At 48.1% G+C, this 20756-nt stretch overlaps 1 protein-coding gene across 1 annotated transcript; it reads right to left on the bottom strand.

The window, feature by feature from the left end:
• Positions 1-58: 58 nt before the first annotated feature.
• On the bottom strand, positions 59-10637 carry LOC142437022 (3 beta-hydroxysteroid dehydrogenase/Delta 5-->4-isomerase-like). The gene is made up of 3 exons (XM_075540330.1): positions 10493-10637; positions 4203-4367; positions 59-870 (listed from the first exon to the last, which is right to left on the bottom strand). Exons 1-3 carry the CDS (start codon positions 10635-10637, stop codon positions 59-61), a joined length of 1122 nt encoding a protein of 373 aa, XP_075396445.1.
• Positions 10638-20756: the final 10119 nt, after the last annotated feature.

Below are 20756 nucleotides of genomic sequence, written 5' to 3'. Positions count from 1 at the left end.
CAGTAGGAACAGGAGAGCCATAGCCGAGCGGCACCCAGGCCCACATCCCTGCACTCCGTCAGTGAACCTTGGTCTTCAGGGCCTCCTTGTGCTGGTTGACCAGGGAGCCGATCCACTGGGTGGTCCTCTGCCTGGCTTCTTCCCAGCTGTAGAGCGGCTTGTATCCCAACTCTTGCTGGGCCTTCTTGCAGGAGAAGGTGAACACGCTGTTGGACAATGTCACCAGGTGGCGGTTGAAGGGGGGTCGATACTTGTAAATCGGGCTCAGCAGGAAGCTCACCATTTCCAGCAGGAAGGCAATCCAGTACTGCAGGAACACGGGAAGTTGCATCCTGGTGTCCAGGCGGAAACCCCACTCTTTGCTCAGGGTGTAAAGGAAGTTACTGTAGCTTTGAGGGGGGGTGTCATCCGAGATGTAGTAGAACTGTCCCCGGACAGTAGGTGCTTTCTTGGGATCCTGCAGGGCTTTTGAGGCCAGAATGTGAGCCCAGGCCACGTTGCCCACGTACACCGGGTTGATGAAGGAGCACTTGGCGAATTCTTCCAGGACCCTGTTGTTCTGCAGAGCCTCGTTGACTTGCAAAGTATGGAATCTGTTGCCCTCCCCATAGATGTACATGGGCCGGAGCGCGCAGGTGTACAAGGTGCCGCCGTTTTCCAAAGTGCGGCCGTTGGCCGCCAGCACAGCCTTCTCGGCAAGCTTTTTGCTGTATGGGTAGGGGGCGGACCATTTCGATTCAAGGTTCTGTGCTTCGCAGGCATCCCGGATGACCTCGGTGTAGGAGTTGGGCCCGGCCACCTCCATGGAGCTCGTATAGATGAAGATGGGCACGCTCATCTGGACACAGGCCTCCAACATAAGCTGGGTACCTGCCCAAAGTGCACAGAGGGTCAGGGTTAGCAAACAACCCAAGACAGACAGACCACACTCCCAGGTCTCAGCCACCACCCACCTCCAAGCGGGCTCCTTCCTACAGATGAGGGGATCCTTGGTGGAGACCTGGTCATGGTACCACCATAGGGCAAGGGAACTTTGAGCAATTTGTCTCTGTGGTTTAGCTCCGAGCAAGGTGGCTCTTCCAGGACGGTGAACTTTCAGAAGCAGATTGCTAGGGGCCTCTGTGTGGGGAGGGGGCTGTGGGATTCAAACTGCCGGGCCTTTTGACTCGGGTGCTTAACTGTCCGCACCACCCAGTGACTCCTACAGGGCCAACAGGAGAGCGAAGAGAGATTGGCATCGGCGTTCTGGAGAGCAGGACTCTAGATTTTTGGATTTCAGGATGCTGTGTGTGTGTGTGTGTGTGTGTGTGTGTGTGTGTGCGCGCGCGTGCGCATGTGTGCGTTTCAATTATTAGAAAGGGACAGTCTTGCCACTTGACATTTTGCCAAGCAGAGTCATTACAATTAGCATATATGTAATCCAGCCGAGATCATCAAGGACAGGTCGCTTTCAATGCAAAAAGTAAAGAGTCAGACATCTCCGAATGGATAAGCTTAGTCCTCAGCCTCATCATGATCCTAGAGGACAGAGTAGAGCTGCCCCTGTGATTCCTGAGAGCTGCAAACTTGGAGCGTAACCCGTCCCCTCTTCTCGCAAGCACAGACTAGTGGTTCCCCACAGTGCGGACCTTGTGGGGTCCACCCCCCACCTGGAATGGCCTCAATGGCTGGGAGGTTTTCGTATTTTCATTCGTCAGCCCGAAGAGGCAGTCCAAGAATGAACTCTATCTCTCCTAGCTAGTTGTAAGTAAGCAGTGCCTGCTCTCACATGGACCCCAAGTCATTTGGGTTTTCCCCCATCCTGTCTCAGACCAACCCACATGGGTCATCAGGACCATTCTTTGAGACTCACTGAGCAAATGATGGTGAGTCTTGTTTCTGCCTGTGCATTCCCTCACACCGAAGGTCCCTCACACTGTAGCCAGGACCCGCTTATGAAAAACGGGGTTTTCCCTTTTCTTTAGCCTTCTGGAGCCAGCATGGACCCGTTGGGCGAGCTTAGTTGACATCTGGAAGGTGGAGGGCGCCGTCTAGTGATCACTCCGTTCAGGGGACAATCTTTTGGAAGTTGGACAGCACCTTCTCTAGACAGGAGAGGGAATCTTCCTGGGGGATTGTTATTTTTTAAACCTGACTTTGAGTCTCTCTTAAAGTCTTGTGAAATTTAATTTTCTATGAAGACAGCCTTGTTGTGTTTGAAAAACGGAAAAAATAAAGGCAGAGGACATTGGAGTTCATTTACTCCGCCGATGAAGTACATAGACTTTTTAAACACAAAAGCCTTGGTGACGTATTTTCTCCTCCTGGGGATGCTGGTGACGGTAGTAACCAGTGCCTCTGACACTCCTTGTTGTTGGGGACTTGGGGGAGCAGCTGTCCTGCTCTAGAGTCCACCCTGGCTCATGGCTTCCCTGCAGTACCCAGGGGAGCAGTGGACAGATCTCCGGGACTTTTCTCCCGGTGGCATCTGTAGTGAATCCCACACAGTGACCTTGGCTGACAGCAAAGTGTGTTAACTATTGCACCCCTGGGCTTCTCAGGACGTATGTGAGAAGGTCTCTAACCTGGTTCATCTGAACCCCCGAGCAAGATGGGGACAACTAGTGGGGTGACCATGGAAGAAATTGGAATCAGTCTCTTGGGTGGGGGGTTGTGCTATTTTAGGTTGGAGGCCTGTCATGGAATGAATGTGTCCCTCCCAATTTGTATTGTGAATCTGAATCCCTAGACTCAAGGTTCAGGAACCTGGTGGTGTAATGGGTTACTGGTGGTGGTTTGAAACCACCAACTGCTCTGTGGGAGAAAGATTAGACAGTTTGCTTTTGCAAAGATTTGGAGGCCCAGCCACCCCCACAGGGCCATGATCATCTGTCCTATAGGGTCACTCTGGGTCAGGCTTGGCTTGAGGGCAGGGGCTTGGTGTTGTTGGTTTTTTAAGAGCTGAGTGGCTATTATCTTATGGGGGAATGATTTCTTGGTTCATTAAGCAGTAATCGTGGGGATTCTCTGTTGAGTCAGTTTGTTTAGAGATTGGAGAGATCTCTCTTTTTCCCAAGGAGTGGCTGGTGGGTTTGAAGCACCCAAACCATGGTGAGCGCAGCCCAGCACTTAAGCCAGTCTGCTGCCAGGGGCCCTTCCAGAGACCCTGGTGTTATATGGCCAAGTCCCTGAGGCCCCAGTGTCTAATAGAGTTACAGTCGGCTGGAGAGTCAAATTTCAGGAAATGCTGTCAAGAATTTAAAAGATAAAGTTCTAGGGAGGGCCGGTTATGGGCACCTAACCAGGGACGACTCTTCACTAGCAGTCTGAGTGGTGAGCTGAAGCGGTGGCTTTTGGATGCAATGGGAAACCATTATTGCTTAGATAGGGGTGTGGTACTCAAAGCGAATGACCTCGCGGAGCGGAGCCGGCTCTGCCAGCTCTCCTGAGAAGAGCCCTTCCTCGTGCAGGTGAGAGGCTCTGGTATCCGCATTACTCTTGCTTGGTCCTGCACTGGACATCAAGTGACCGGAGCGCTGGCCTATAGTGGGGCACCTCGTATCACATGGCCCTCGGCCGTTAGCCTTACTGTGCACTCAGCACCCAGAAGTCGCCTGGGAGGGCCAGCGTGGGACCCAGGAAGCCCAGTTGAGGTGTGGTCCTGGCCCAGCGGAGACAGCGGGTGGGGCTAGGAACCTAGTGTTTGAGGTTGGAGTTCTCGCGTCTCTTGCGGGGCTGCAGTCACTCATGGCCTGGCAGGCACACGCACAGGGCGTTACATTTTGAGCGATGTGACCTGGTATTCTTGGGATCCCTCCAAAACCGAGGCCACCAACCACCCTAACCCCAAGGCCCCAGAGTCCATCCTGTTGACCCTGCAGGACAGTCGAGAGTGACCCCATAGCGTATCTTTACAGAAGCTGACTGCCAGGTGGTTCTGTTGAAGAGCTAACAGCGGAGAGTTTGAACTGCTGAGCTCAGGAACCACTGTCACCCGGGCTCCTTCAGCAGCCTCCCCAGAGGGGTTGTCAGGCTGTAGTCTTTATGCAGGCAGAGTGCCAGGCCTCTCTGCCTTGTCTCTAAGCTGACTGCAGTAAGCAAAAGCACTTGGCGCAAAGAAGGAGAAGGTGTTCAGTGATGGGGCTCTCTCACGCCTTCCCTGTCCTGTTTCCCAATCCTCCTTTTCTCACCCCAGGACACCCACGTCCCTGGGCGTCCCGTACCTTTCAGGTTGATATTCATGAGGACCTCTCTCTGGAGGGCCCCGCTGACGTCGATGACGGCGGCGGAGTGGATGACCACCGACATGCCCTGACAGGCTCTCTGCAGGCACTGCTCATCCAGGATGTCCCCTTGCAGCAGCGTCAACTTGACCTTGTGCTTGAGCTCTGTGTGAACACAAGCCAGGTTACTTACCGGACCTCTGGTGGCACAGAGGTTCAGCGCTCAGCTGCTGACGGAAAGGTTGGCAGTGCCAAACCCACGAACCAGCCCCTCCTTGGGAGATAGATGTTGTCGTCTGCTTCCTTCACTGCCTTATCTATCCCCTGGGGGCAGTTCTCCTCTGTGCTGTACGCTTGCTAGGAGTTGGAATGGACTCCACAGCCATGATTTTCCCCCCATGGATATGACCTGGAAGCTTACCTGGAAAAGCTGCATGTTACCCAGATCTCCAAGGACAGGTAGAGAAGGGGGAATGGTGTTGTAGCAGTTACATAATCGGTTGTTCATTTGAGACTTAGGAGTGAAGGGGTGGATTTTACCTGTCAATCAAGTCGCAGCTGGATGACCTCATTCGGAGGAGCTAAGGAGATCAATAGCTTGCAGGAAGCAGGGTGCAGGCTCACTTCCTGAGACATGTCTGACTAGAAGTCACAGGAAGATACCTGGATGTAGCCAGAGCCCTGGGAACTGGAGGAGATCCTTGCTAGTGCTGAGATGCTTACAATGCCACTGGATCCACAAGACTTCCCACCCACTGGTCTGTGATCTTCCTGCACTCGGTGTCATTGCATGTGTTCGTGAGTCTGAAGAGGAATTTACAGACTGATGGACTTGATCTGGACTGGGCTGGGATGCTTTTTCAATATTCAATTGCTCTTATATGTAAATGTTCTTTCCTACACACATACGAGTGTCTATAAATTTGTTTGTCTAGCCTACCCAGACAAGCACAGGTGTGCATTTCAGGTAGAAGGAGGAGCATCCCATATTAGAGAAACCAGAACGAGGGGCATTTATTGAGAAAGAGCCAGCGTCTGTGTGCCTCCACTTCAGCCCCAGAAAGGCATTGGAGCCGTGAGGAGCCACCCAGGCCTGAAACCTAAAAGGTGTGATGACGCATCATGGGAACTGCATTCGAACGTGCCACGGAGAGGAGGCAGGCTGTGGCGAGCTGGACCTCTGGGAAAGCATTTCCGTTCGAGCCAGGTGGTGAGTAATGATGGAATACGTGGAGGAACACAGATAGAGCTGTGCCAGACGAAGCCAGCCTCGGCGCCCCTGTGCAGAACGGGCTGGCATGGCGACCAAGAGATCAAGTCGAATGCGCTGGCCCAAGTTTTAGCGAGGGCATCCGGGTCAGGGCTGCAGAGAAAGGGAGTGATGCACAAGGGTGGAATGACAGACCGTCACCGGATGGGCCGTGTCTTGATGACACAGAGACTGAGATGCGGAGGAAGCAGGTGATGAAGAGCTCCTAGGCTGGCTGACCAGGAGACCCCAAACGAAAGCCCCAAACCCAATGCCTGCCGAAGCCTCTCCTACAGGAGCAGCTCCACTGGGCACCCAAGCTGAGCATTTTCATGACAGCTGACACCACATCTTTCTCCTGAAAAGCGACAGATGGGTGTGAACGGTGAGTTTTTCAGTTAGCAGCTGAGCTCTTTAACTCATGTTGGCACCGTGAAGTGGGGATTTAGGGTCGGTCTAAATCAGGTGTGTGTGTGTGTGTGGGGGGGGGTGACATCCAGCCTGCGGGTCCTTGAAATCACTAGGACCAGCTACACCGTATGTCTCAATCAAGAGCAAACTGGATGAATGACATTTATTGGGAAACAGCAGACATCTGTTTACCACCCAGGAACCCTGGTGGTGTAAGGGCTATGAGCAGGGTTGCAATCAACATGGTCAGCAGTTCGAAACCACTGAAAGCCCCATGGGAGAAAGATGGGGCTTTCCACTCCCTTGCAGAGTTACAGCCTCAGAAACCGGCAGGGGTCGTCTTGAGTCAGCACCGATTCCATGGCCGTGAGTGGAGTTTTCGTGGTGTGGGATCTGTGGGCCAACGTGTGGCAGTTGTTCTCCATCAAAGGACTTTGTTAGCTAACTGTGCTGCCAAGTTAGTGTGGCCACTCAGTGGTATCCAAACGCTGGGTGGGACGGAATGAAAACACAGCCTGGTCTGGCACCATCCTCGCAATCCTGCTATGGCTGAGCCTGTGGCTAGCCACGGTGTCAGTCTGTCTGATTGACCATGTCCCTTTGGTGCTGGCCTTCTGCCTTACTAAACACAATATCCTTCTCCAGGAAAAGGTCTCTGCTGAGAGATAACATGTCCAAGGCCCACGGGACAAACGAAGTCTAGCCCTCCTTCCTTCGTAGGAGCAAGCACTCTAGATTGACTTCTTCCAAGACAGATGGGTTCATTCTTCAGTCAGTCCCTGATCTATTTGATATTCTTGGATGACACCCTAACTCAAAGCCATCGATTCTTCTCCAGTCATCCACTCATTTGTCCAGGGGCACAGAGGCAGGATGATCCTGGACGCCCCCGGGGAAGCTCTCTCTGACTTCTAGCGTCGCGATGAGTTGGAAGGACTTGGCCCAAAACCCACAGCCCAGGTAGAGGATACAGTGCCACTATCTTTACCTGCCTCTGTCATCCACAGGACATGACAGTGACAATTACATCACCTCAGAGTGAGAGCCCAGGAAATAAATGCCATGCAACGAATACCATGGGAGAGCCCCACACTTGCACTGTGCTCTGTAGTTTCACATGTAATTCACGGTTTTCTGAATACTCTCACAGCCATCTCACTGGATAGACATCCTCTGTTATTGCCCACGGGGGCCTGGTGGCAGAGAGGACTATGTGTGGGACCATCAACTGCAAACCCAGCCATTAGAAACCACCAGCTACTCCTGTGGACAAAACATGAGGCTTTCTGCCCCCAGGATATTTTTCCACTGTCCTACAGGGTCACTGTGAATCAGAATGGACTCAGTGGCAGTGAGTTCGTTATTTTGTTTTGTTGGGTTTTGTTATTATTGGCATACAACCCTGGCTTGTCCATCATACCACATAGATGTCCATCATGGAGGAACTAGCCATTCCTTTCGGTTAAGCATCACTCTTTCTTGGCACCGGCTATTGATCAGATTGGAAATGTTGCTCAGACATCACAACGATGAAAAGTTGTGATTGGTAATGTCTGAATTTGATGACCAGAGACACCATGCAAGCAGAGAAGAGATGAGAGAGGACGTCTGAAAGGGCCAGAGGAAAGGAAGCTGAGAGGGATGTGTCCAGACCCCAATTTGGTGCAAGGAAGGCAGGATGCTCTGGGATACAGGGTTGGCATGGAGACAGCAGGTTCACAGGGGAGGACAGGCGGACAGGCTAGGGGCACACACAGAGGAAATGGGAAAGACGGAAAGCTCATCTTACCAAGAGTCAGGCCTCAGGCCAAGTGATGGGGTCTTGGTGATGAGGCTCTGCTCTGAGCTTGGGCAACTTGCTCATAGGAAAGTCTGAGCAGGTGACATAAACTGTCTGAACCTCTGCTCCTACACTGCCCAGGTGGTGTGACCTACTCTTCTCATGTGGCTGTCTTAGAGAGATAGGAATGGAACAGGTTGGGAAATACTCTAGGAATGTAATTTTTGCATTTGCACCTGTCACAACCATTTGGGAAGAGAACACGGAGCGCCTAAAGCAAATTCCAAAGTTCCTCTCTGTGGCGAGGAGGACCTGAGTCAAGTGGTAGAGAAGATTCACAGGAATCCTTGTGACGGTGTCCAGGCTGCCGCTGCCTGTCACTCTCGCGCCTTGTACTCCCTCTCTCTTGGACACACACACACACACACACACACACACACACACTCAGCTTCATGTCCCCTCCTTCCCCCCATCTCCACAGGAGGTGCTAAATGAACCATCCAGCCTGAGTAACGCCCAGGGACAGTTTTACTCTAGTCTATGGGGTTATTATGATTTCAAATCAACTCAGTGGCAGTGGGCTAGTTTTTGTTTTTTCCTTTTATAAACAACTTTATAGAGGTGTAATTTATGTACAAAACGATGGCACCCATATCAAATGTGCAACTTGGATGAGTTTAACAAATGAAAAACAAACAAACAAAAATCACTACCACTGAATCAATTTGGAATGCTGGCAAGCCTATGGGGCAGGGTAGAACTGCTCCTCTGGGTTTCTGAGACTGGAAATCTTTACTAAGACTAGGAAACCTCATCTTTCTCCTGCAGAGCCACTGGTGGTTCGGAACTGCTGCCCTTGCGGCCAGCAGTCCAGGCCTTAACCACTGTGCAACCCTCGAAATCACCAGCACGATCTAGACCCCATGTCCACGATTGCACCATCACCCTGTACCTAGGCAACCACTTTTCTGCTTTCTGTCAATAGAGGGCACTAGTGCTGCCTTTTTTGGGGGGTGGGGGGGGGGGTGAGTTTGGCATGGGAAGTATTTTAAATAGAGGGAATCACACCATATGTATTTAAATTTGTGGGCGATGTGTCCGGGTGGAGCGGGGTTGGCTGCTGTGCTGTGTGATCCTGATTGGGTGGACAACTGAGCTGGAATTGACATACAGTAACGACTTTGACAAGAATGGATGGGGAAACAATGGATAAGGTCCTTAGCCTAGTTCTGTAACCAGTTGAGCTCTAACCAACTTATGCTGGCATAGTAACTGGATTAGGAAGAGGTCTCCATAATGTTTTATAATCAATATTGAAACTTTGAACTGACTCAGATGGAACCAACAATAAAGAAGCTAATATTTAACTGAGTCATCCCCACAAAATGCCCACGTGGCATTGATTGGGATCTTTAGCCATTAGTTTCTCAATACCAATAAGGATGAAAAGCGACAACAACTCTCCCTGGTCAACAGAATATCTTTTTTGTTTCCCCCCCCCTTTTCAAAAATAACCCCAAACCCAACAACTTCACTGCCATCTAGCCATAGTGACCCTGTAGGGCAGGGAAGGCCAGCCCCGGTGGGGTTCTGAGATTGTAAAGTTATTTTTCATCATCATTATTGTTATGGTTATTATCCATAGGCAACACTTGTCTTCCCATTACACCATCTGGATGTCCATCACTGCAGAACTAACCATTCCTGTGGATGAAGCCTCTACCTTTCTTAGCCAGAGCTACTGATTGAATTTGAAATATTGCTCTGATATGTATGATTTGTCATGTGTGAACTAGCTTATCAGAGATACTATGACATTAGAGGGTAGAGGGCCATTGCCAGTGAACAGGAAGCTCAGAGGTGTGAGTCTAGACCCCAGTTCAGTGCATGGAAGGCAAGATGCTCTGGGAGCCAGGGTTGTCATGGAGACACCAGTCTCTCAGGGGAAGGGGTAGGGGGGTGGAGAGACATGGACACACATAGAAAAAATGGAAGAGACTGAAGGCTCATTTTACCAAAAGTCAGGCCCCAGGTCAAGTGATGGGTCTGAGCTCTGCTACTCATTAATCGAGTTTGGAAAAATCAACCAAACTCTCTGAACTTCCGTTCCTACATGGTAGTCACCATAGGTGTGATCCCTTTCCCCCCATTCTCGTGACTATTTTGAGGATCTAGAGAGAAACAAACTCACTGCTCTTCAGAGCCACCCCCTGTGGGTTTCCAAGATGGTAACTGTTTCCAGGAGTAGAAAGCCAGTCTTTCTCTTGAGGAGCTGCTGGTAGTTTTGAACTGCTGACTATGTGGATCACAGCCCAACAGGTAACCACTATACCACCAGGGCTCTAGGATGGAGCAGGTTGAAAAAGACTCTATGAATGTAATTTTTTGCATTTACACCAGAGGCAAATTCCGAAGTCCCTCTCTGGCGAGGAGGACCTGAGCCAAGTGGTAGAGAAGATTCACAGGAATCCCTGTGACGGTGTCCAGGCTCACGCTGCCCGTCACTCTAGTGCAAAAGCCAAGCCAAGCATCTCTGAACACTCAGGACTGTGGACAAGAGAGAGCGCTGAGGGATGATCTCTAGTCGTGAAGAAAAGAGCACTGGAGATCCAAGTGTCTAGCCCACAACCACACTCTGTAGTTCTGGGTCAAGGCCAGCTCCAAGTCTCCGCACACCCAGGCCAGGGTCTTTCATACCAAGGTTCCCAGGGTGTCCTCTCAGGTGCTATTGGGAATGGGATTCGCCTTGCTTTGGCTATAACTTTGCTTAATTTGCTGGCTGAGAGCCCCCTCCCATATCCACACAGAATTTAAGATGAAGCCACCCACGCATGACTTGAGTTCACTTACTAGAAAATTCCTCCTGCAATTCTGGTCTGAAGTCCTTGTCCAGGGCTCGGATCTCCTGCAGCCCCTTCTCCTCGGCCAACAAGCTGATGATCCTCTGGCCCAGAAACCCTCCAGCCCCAGTCACAAGGCAGCTCCATCCAGTCATGGTCAAGTTAGAGCACGGGACCACTCACCAGGCAGCAGAGACCCTGGGGAGCAGACTGCATTACAGAGTGGCCTCGGAGAGGCTTTGAAAGAAGACCGCACTGTCACAGACAAGACACACATGGTCTTCATCACATCTCTACCCTCCCACCCTTACCCCACCCCCCAATCCTATCTCCACCACCACTGCTTGTTGTTGAAAGAAAAGACAAGAAATGGGAGAGATGGAAGACTTGTTTTACCAAACAGCCAGGGCTCAGTGAATGGGCTTCTGTGATGAGGCTGTGCTCTAAGTTCAGGCAACTCGTTCGTTAATAGGAAAGCCCGTGGCAGGTCATGTGCGGTTTCTGAACCTCTGCCCCTGCTCTCTCCGGCCACTCTTCTCATGTGGCTGTCTTAGAGAGACAGGGATGGGACAGGTTGGGGAATACTCTAGGAATGCGATTTTTGCATTTGCACCTGCAGCAAACATTTGGTAAGAGAACACGGGGCTCCTACAGCAAATTCCGAAGTTCCTCTCTGTGGCGAGGAGGGCCTGAGCCAAGTGGTAGAGAAGATTCACAGTAATCCTTGTGACGGTGTCCAGGCTGCCGCTGCCTGTCACTCTCGCGCCTTATGCTCCCTCTCTCTTGGACACACACACACACACACACACACACACACACACACACACACACACACACATACACACACTCAGCTTCATGTCCCCTCCTTCCCCCCATGTCCACTGGAGGTGCGAAGTGAACCTCCCAAACACCAGGGCAATCAATTGCCGCTGGACTCACTGTGGACGCTCCAGAGACTGGGATTCCCCGTCTTTCATGCCAAGCTACCCAGGGTGTCCTCTCTGGTGCCACTTGGCAGGGATTCGTCTTGCTTTGGCTACAACTTTGCTCCACACAAGCCTTCTCCCACACCACACAGGGCTGAAGCTGCAGTCTCCACCGCATGGCTCGAGTTCCCTTAGTAGCGAATTCCTCCTGCAATTCTGGTCTGAAAGCCTCCTCCAGGGCTCCAAGCTTCTGCAGCCCCTTCTGCAAGCTAGAGCATGGGCAAACCCTCACCCCAAACCACAGGCCACCTGGAAGCAGGCTGGATTCTAGTGTGACCCGGAGAGGACTGGAAAGAAAGGTCACGCTGTCACAGACAGGATTCATGTTGCCTTCAACATATCTCTCCCCTCCCAGCCCCCGAATCCTACGCCCCCCACCACTCCTCAGGGTTGAAAGAAAAGACAAGGCACTAACCTGTTAGATTAGGAAGCACCTAACGAAATAGCTCGGCTTCTGCTCTCTTCATCCCACAGAAGCAAGACCGGACTTTTATTGGCCGTGGTCTTAGGCTCAGCCTCTTCACCTTGAAAGCCACTTACTCCATAGCCATCGCTCCACCCTCCACCCCAAGCCCTCCTCCCCAGAGAGAAATGTTTACCTTAAAGATACCTCTCATTCCTCCCGGGAACAGCAAGGGAACAGAAGCTTCAAGGCCACACAAAGACTTTTTGTTTTTGTCTTGACAAGATAAGACCGAGAGGGTGCCAGCTGCCTGCGTGTGAACGGAAACAGCCGGAGAGCTTTCTCCCAACACCACGTTAAGTTTGAGGAATACATCTGGGAAGGAAATTGGAAACAATGTTGCCATCTCCTAAAATGTAGAAACGACCAGGCACCGACTTTGGTGTGAGGTGACTTTCATTCCCTTGCATAGATGCAAAACGTCCCATTGCCCCCCAGCGGGGAGCTGTGGGTTCCGGAGGTGGTTTAGAACTAGCAGAGGCTCTGTGGGAGAGAGGGGAGGCTGTCTGCTCTGGTGAAAGTTTACAGCCCCTCAAAACCCACGTAGGGTTGCCATGAAATGGGAATTCAGTCCAGGGCAATCAGGAGAGTTGGGGAAACCCATTTAAAAGGGGGGAGAGGGCTGAGGTAGATTGCTGCAGTGAGGATGAGTGTCCATAAGAGGGAATTTTGGGCTTCAGGTTTGTTTGTTTGTAAATTGTAGGCAGCGGTAAATTTGTGTTTAGCGGTTATAGTTCAAAAAGGAGGTGAGAGACTCGATGTCCTGTTGGTCAGAGTAGGCTCCATCGTCATGCCTGGCTAGTTCTAGGTCATCTGCAAACAATCGTCCAAGACGAAGCAGGAGGGGATGGGCACCTCTTTCACAGATAAGCATTTCCTACACGTTCACCAGATATGTGCTCATTCTTCATTTATCACTATTGAACTTTTTTTGTGAATTGGGTTTACGTTTCAGAGCACTATTCTTGTGTTCAACAATTTTAACAGTACTAAATTGCCCCTGTTGTTTGCCCTCTGTTTGGGCTTTCTCCCTTTGTGGGGGATTAGCTTCCTCTTCACCCAAGTTAACACCTCTCTACCCTCTACCAGGCATCCTCAAACCGTGGCCCGCGGGCCACATGCCACCCACCGAGGCCATTTGCCCAGACCACTGGGTGGTTTTGCCCGGTTTTGTTATTTTACTTCAAAATAAGATATGTGCAGTGTGCATAGGAATTTGTTCATAGTTTTTCCTTCTAACTATAGTCTGACCCTCCAATGGGTCTGAGGGACAGTGAACTGGCCCTCTATTTAAAAAGTTTGAGGACCCCTGCTCTAGTCGATTGCTTCCCTGTCCTCCCTGACCGTCCCACCACTGGCAGCCATCAAAGTCTACTTCTTTCAACATGAAACCTTTGATCTGGATTGTTTGCCCTTATGCTGAGTGAAGTTAGTCAATCACAAAAGGGCAAATACTGTTTGAGGTCACCACATGGATTTCCGATGGTCTGACTTGTTCCTCATAACAATCAGTCCTTCAGAAGTATATGCCGGGCCCAGTTTTTCTTACCCGTGAACAAGATCTGTTGGCCATGTCTGTATTCTGCCATGTCGAGTTAGCAAAAACCAGGCAGAAGTTAAATCATTAAGGAACTAAATAGTTAGGAGAAACTAGCTAAAGACTCCAATGGTCTTTCCTGAGCAGCCATGTTCTCCTAAACCTTGTTGACCATTAGCGACTTCGTTGTAGATAAGTGTCTTACTGGGGCTTCTAATTCAGCTATTTTAAATGAGGGAATGGAAATTATTAAAAGGAAACATCCCCAACCAGAGTGACTGACCAAAGGGTTCTCTTTAGGAGTCAAGGCTCTGTGGGTGATGTGGGAATAGTTAACGCGACTGGGTCAATGAGCAGCTGCCTGTGCACTGTGCACGTCGACAAGAACTCCCAGAGGATGGATAGTACAGTTTCTGCTCATTCTCCGTCCGCCAACATGAGCAGTGGCCCAGACTGCAGGGTAATTAGTAGGATGTTGATTATGGAAGCTAACAAATCCAAATCCTTCACACAAATATGCATACTCTGCCAAGGGAGCACAATACAATAATTGATCATTATAATTACACCTAGAAAAAGCATTCTCTAAACACCAAGGCTCAATAATGGCGTAATTACAAATAGCCAATCTCTCAAAATAAATGAGTAAAATGTTGAATAGCAGGATTAGATTATTAAAACAAAGCAAAGCAAACCTATTGCCATTGAGTAGATTGCAACCAACAGCAACCCTAGGCAGGGTTTCCGAGGCTATAAATACTTACAGGAGCAGACAACCTCCTCTCTCTCCTGAGGGCTAGGTTTGAACTGTTGACGCTAAGATTAGTCATTCAATGCTTACCCAGTAGCACCTCCAGAATATTGATTTGCACTCCCTGCCAAGGAGTTCATTCCAATTAAGATCCATTTTTCCCCATACAAATCCTATAGTAATTTTTATTTAACATGGGGAGATTAGGATAATCATCAACCAAATCTTTATGGGCTTTACCCCATACAAATAATTTCTATATATTTCAATTCAATGTAAGCCAGGATGTGTTAGTCTGGGTCGACTAGAGAAACAAACCCCGAGACACTCATATGTGTGTGAGAGAGCTTTATATCAAAGGGTAATTGTACATTGAGAAAACATCCCAGCTCAGTCCAGATCAAGTTTACAAGTCTGATATTAGCCCATATGTCCGGTACTAGTCCATAAATTCCTCTTTAGACTCATGTAACCACTCACAATGATGCCAATTCATGAAGATCGCAGGCCAGTGGGTGAAAAGTCTTGTGGATTCAGTGGTTGTGGGCACATCTCCAGGGCCCTGGCTGTGACCAGTGTGGCTCCATGTGGCTTGTGAACAGGAAGGTGAAGCAGAGAGAGAGAGAGAGAGTGTGTGTGTGGCCTGCTTCCAGGGAGAAAGAGAGGAAGTTTTCAGAATCCTCTCGAGAAGGTCACACCCACCAGGAGGCATTATCAGACTGTGTGACCTGATTGACGGGCTACACTCCACCCCATCACTCTGTTTATCAAATTGACATGAAATTATGTAACTCCCACACAGGACATTTGGGGTGTTTGATCAAACATGTTTGGAAAACTCAAAGTATAGGCTTGTCTTTACCAAATGGTTGATCATGGGTGGAGTTAGCAAACTGGCTGTCATACTCTGGCATTGATAAAGCGTCCGAGCATCCTTGGATGACTTCAGGATTGTGTTGACATACGCAACAATTTGCTAAATTACTGGTCCCAGCAACTGATAGAGCTAGGCCAACAAAGGCATTTTTCTAAGCAAAGAAGGAAGAAATGCATATGGTCACCATCAGAATTCTACTCATCTCACGTAATTCTGTTAACTTCATAAGGGGAGGGGAGTGTACTTCATTGAAGGAAATGTCAAGAATCCTTCTGAACTGGTGTTTTAAGACTCTTAGCTGTTCTGCTTCCCACTGTAGGGAGGGGTCTCTCTTTCTCTCTGTAGTAGTGTATGACGTAGCCCAGGCTCAACATCCTATGCTTTTGCAGCAGAGTTGGTTAATACAACTGGGAATAGAAATTCCGTACAATCCAGCAATCCCCCGGATGGGTATATACCCCCCCAAAATAAGAATCATAGTTTAAAAACACATAGCATGCCCATTTTCATCACAGCACTGTTCACAACAGCAAGAAGATGGAAATCATCTAAATGCCATAAGTTGGGGGGGAATGAATCATGACACTTTGGCACATATTCAAATGGAATACTATGCATCACTGAAAAATAATGATGAGACTACAAAGTACCTCATGGCATGGATCATCCAGGAGAGTATTTTGCTGTGTGGAATTAGTGATTCACAAAAGGACACACATTATCTGAGACTACTGCTACAAAGGAGAGAAACAAGACAAAGACGTCTATACTGAAGACAAAAGAGTTTAGAGGTTACCAAGAGTTGGGGAGGGCAAGGAAGAGAAAATGTAATAGCTAGAGGGTTGACAGGTATTAGCTGAGATAAAGGAGAGGAAGGGAGTACACCAGAGGGAGATGGGAAATCAAAGGAGAGAGGCAGTGTAAGCTATTGGGAGGATTGAAAAGGAAATCAAATTGTTAAATACAATATCAATCATCTAAAATGCAAATCCCCAACCAATTCACAATACTTGGGGAAAAAAAGAATAGGTTAATAGTGCAAAGAAAGCTGCTTTCCACTTAGGAATTAAACTGCCTTTAATTTGATGCTTCCTCTGGGATACGAGGTGACCCAGTTCAGGCCTTTGCACTCCCTAATTATCTTACACAGGAGGTCTGTTTGCATGTTAAATGATTTCATTTAGCAAAATAAAATGAGGCCTGGCAGTATGTGAAGTGATCATGATTGAAATGCTTAAAGGAATTCTTCAAGATCATCCTGTAATTACCTCATTTGGGCTTAATTTATGAGGTCTGGAAAAGGTGTACTTTTGCTTCAGATGTGCTAAGGGTAAGACCTGAAGTCAATTAGTCCCTTACCCTGTGTTCCTTTTGCCAGAAGATATTTTAATTACTTGTTTGCCCTTTCATCCAGTCCAAAAGATAAAGGATGATAGGTTAAGGAAGCCTTCCAAATACAGGAAATGCTATACGCACACTGGAAATAATCCATCTAGTACGATGGGTTCCGTGATCATTACACGAACGAGTGGGAGCTCCCCGGGTAGGCATTCACTCTAGGAGATTATTCTAGCTCCTTGCATGTTTCAGTGGCAGGTAGATGAGCAAGGTTTCCACCCAGTGAGAATGCCTATAAATTATAAGTCGAACATATCTGCTCAGATCACCTGGAACTAATTATATGAAAAGTACGGGGCATTTCTAGTGTGAGGCTAGTCCACCTAGGATGTTGTCTTGGTGAAATAACAAACGGTTCTTCAGGATCATTTTGTGGCATCAGGGGTAAGTTTAATTACCATAATCGGCAGCCTTCCAAAAAGATTTTTGCGTTGAATCAAAGAGTGTTCTCACCCTGCATGGGTAGGTTGACGTAAGGATGGTGTGAGGAATTGAGGCCCTCAGCCCAAGAACTTTGAGGAACAGGAAGCTCCCAACATGCACGAAAGTGAGTTTGGAATCGGATCTTTCCCCTGACTCCCATATGAGACACCCTACCAGTGGTCCCTCTGATAGTAAATACGTGCTTCCTAAGCGCTAAGATTTGGTCAACTGGTTACAGAGCAATAGAAAATTCAAAAGGGGGGCGGGACTCTTTTGCAGTAGTGGAATGTAGATCCAGTACAAGCAGGGCCTAGGATTACAAAGCTTCAAGAAAGGGCCCTATGTGTGGGGCACCGGTGTGAAAACCTCAGAGGTACTAGGGACAGACCTGGATTCAAGTACTGATTCGCTCAGTAACTCATCCGAGGGCCGCCCTTAAGGTATACCACTGAATCCCTCTAGGTCACACACAGGTCCTTCACTCTGTTAGTTCAGGTGGACTAGAGAAACAAATTCATTGACACTCATATGTGTATAAGAAATAACTTGATATAAAAGAACAATTGTATATATAGAAAACATTCCAGCCCAGTCAATAGGTCCGATATTAGCCCATACGTCTGATACTAGTCCATAAATTCCTCTTTAAATTCACTGAACACATCTAATGATGCCGAATGCAGGAAGATCACAGACTGGTGGATAGAAGGTCTTATATATCCAGTGGCGGTGGAAGCATTTCAGTGCTGGTGTGGGCCTCCCCGTGCCTCTTCAAGCTCTCTGAATATCTCAACCTCAGGAAAGGGAAGGCCAAGAGAGTGGGTCTGGCCTCAAGTGAGCTGTTTTATCTCCATTGCACCTCAAAATGAGGTCATCAAGCTGAAACCTGCTTGACTAGCTAAACTCCACCCCCTTGCTCAAATTGATAAGAGATTATGTAACTGCCACATTCATGCAAAGCATACACCTCTTGTAATCCCAGAGAACTCAGTGTAAAACTCAACTTGGTGTGGATTGTTACAGGCCTTCATTTAGGATTGATATTTGGAGTGTGGATGGCTGATTGTGGATGGCTAGTGGAACACTAATTTCAGGTACTCATCTTATAAGGCATAACGTATGTTGATAGTCAAAAACACAGATTTACTTGACACACATTGACAATCAGTGCTGTGAGGGTTGGATCCATGATTTGTATATGTTTGCATCATACCAAATGCTTGATACATAGGTGTTAAATACATTAAAAAGAACACCCAAGAACCCTCACTGCCATCACGTCAATTCTGACTCATGGGATCCCATAGGACGGGGTAGAACGAACTGTCCCGGGGGTTTCCAGCGAGTGGTTTCAGAGAACTGGCCTTGTGGCTAGCCGCTCAATGTGAAGTCACCACCCCACCAAGGCTCCCAATAGATACTGGATAAATGGGTAAAAGAAAGATGAATCAGTGGATGGTATTTGTGCCTCTATGCGTAAGTTCTAAATCTCCGGGGGCGGGTGGGGGGTGGGATATAAAGCAGATTCAACAACCTCTTCTTTAATAAAGTAGAGTTCTTTGCCACAGTGGGACTCAATGAGAGTAGGATTAAAAGGGTGTAACTAGAGGGCAGACATTCAATGCAAGTGAAAAGGGCAGACATTCAATGCAAGTGAGATATGGGTCTGATTCCGACCACTGATCATATTATCTATGACAGAGTAGCCTTGACTGTGCATTCCTCTGTAGCAACAGAAATGCCCTTCTCTTTGCTTCAAAGCCCAGAATCAAGGTTTCTGCCTAAACAGATTGATGGGGGCCTTGGGAATGTGCATCGAACTCTTGTGACAAATATTTGTTGATGGCTGACTATACCCCAGACTCCGGATTTGGTTTTTAAATCTCAGTCTTGGTAGGTGATTATTTATTGGACATATAAATTCTCAGGCACCATTTCAAACCTCTGAATCAGTCACTTGGGAATATTGCCCTGAAGCCTGCATTTTCACAAGTCCACCAGGTGATTCTAATGCACCACAAACAAGTGTTTGCTCTTTCATAACTTATTTTATTTTTGTAGGCTGCAGCTGCTGAGAACACAAGCAGGCGCCAATTCAGCAGGTCCCAGGTGCACCCTTTGGTGGCATCAGTTACATTCTTTGAGGTATTTAACCAGGCTGCCGCTCCCTTTCTGAGTTGTTCCTCCTCAGTGAATGTAAGCCACGCTTCCCTTGGAGCACAGAATAATGCTTGCTACACAATAGGCATTCAACAAACAGTTGAATAGGTGAGTGAACGTAGCACTTTTATTTTCTCTGGTTGAATTCTCGAAAGTAGATTTATTAGGTAACTAAAGTGTGGATTTCATTAGTGCCTTTGATATACATATACATTGCCTAATTACTTTTGACAAAATTGTTTCGAGGTGCACTCCACCAATAGCTTATGACAGTGCTGCTTTCCTCATTAAACGCTATTGATCAATAGGTATCTTGGGAATTATCAGCTGAAGAAGAGGAAAGTAAAAGGAAATAGAGGAAAGACCTAGGAGGCAAAGGACACTTATAGAGGTCTAAATACAGGCATGTACATATGTAAATACAGCTATATATAATGATAGGGAAATAGATGTATGCACATATATTTATATGTTAAGTATTAAGGTAGCAGATGGACATTGGGTACTCAAGTACTCAATCAACACAAGAACACTTTGTTCTAATAACCTGGTATTCCGTGATGCTCACCATTCTAACACAATTGCTGAAGAAAAAATGGGTGCATAAGCAAATGTGATGAAGACAGCTGATGGTGCCTGGTTATCAAAAGATATAGCATCTGGGGTCTTAAAGGCTTGGCTGAGAAGCAACAAAGCCCATGTGGAAAAAGCACACCAGCCTGTGTGACCATGAGGTGTTGATGGGATCAGGTACCAGGATCAAATACCCAGAACAAAAAATCAAATCAATGTGAATGAGGGGGAGTGCAGAATGGAGACCCAAAGCCCATCTATAGGCAATTGGACATCCCCTTACAGAAGGGTCATGGGGAGGAGACGAGCCAGTCAGGGTGCAGTGTAGCAACAATGAAACACACAACTTTCCTCTAGTCCTTTCATTCACCCTCTCCCCCCACCCCACCCCCACTATCATGACCTCAATTCTACCTTAAAAATCTGGGTAGACCAGAGCATGTACACTGGTACAGAAAAGAGCTGTAAACACAGGGCACATAAACCCCTCAGGACCAACAATGAGAATAGAGATACCAGGAGGGGAAGAGGAAGAGGAAGTGGGGTGGGGGTGGGGGGAGAGGGAATCAATCACAATGATCTACATATAACCCCCTCCCAGGGGGACAGACAACAGAAAAGTGGTGAAGGGAGACATTGGTCAGTGTAAGTCATGAAAATCAAGGGTTCATGAGGGAAGGAGGATGGAGGAGGGAGGGGGAAAATGAGGAGCTGATACCAAGGGCTCAAGTAGAAAGAAAATGTTTTGAAAATGTTGATGGCAACATATGTCCAAAAGTGCTTGATGCAATGGATGGATGGATGGATTGTGCTAAGAGCTGTATGGACACCCAATAAAATGATTTAGAAAGAAAGAAAGCAAGAAAGCAAGAAAGAAAGAAAGAAAGAAAGAAAGAAAGAAAGAAAGAAAGAAAGCCTCTTTTCTTCAAATGCTGTTCAATATCTTTCATGTTCTCTTACATAATACTAGCTGGCAAAGCTACTCCCTAATTTTTTCATCATCCATGACTGGAAAGAGGCTTGACCAAGATGTCAGAGGGGAAGTTGAGGGAGCAAACAATGCATGTGGGAGGGGGAGGGAGCACTCTCTGCGAATGAAGATGATT

Source organism: Tenrec ecaudatus, chromosome 1 (genome assembly GCF_050624435.1).
Source record: "Tenrec ecaudatus isolate mTenEca1 chromosome 1, mTenEca1.hap1, whole genome shotgun sequence".
NCBI lineage: Eukaryota > Metazoa > Chordata > Mammalia > Afrosoricida > Tenrecidae > Tenrec > Tenrec ecaudatus.
Note: the sequence above shows the minus strand (reverse complement) of the source record. Positions and strands in the feature narration are given on the sequence as shown.

What these genes read in the sequence shown, in the direction of transcription:
- LOC142437022 (XM_075540330.1), bottom strand. Translation starts at nt 10,637, where the DNA reads ATGACTGGATGGAGCTGCCTTGTGACTGGGGCTGGAGGGTTTCTGGGC. An exon ending in ATTGCAGGAGGAATTTTCTA is followed by an intron (nt 4,368 to 10,492) that starts GTAAGTGAACTC and finishes GTGTTCACACAG; the next exon opens with AGCTCAAGCACAAGGTCAAG. An exon ending in CATGAATATCAACCTGAAAG is followed by an intron (nt 871 to 4,202) that starts GTACGGGACGCC and finishes CACTTTGGGCAG; the next exon opens with GTACCCAGCTTATGTTGGAG.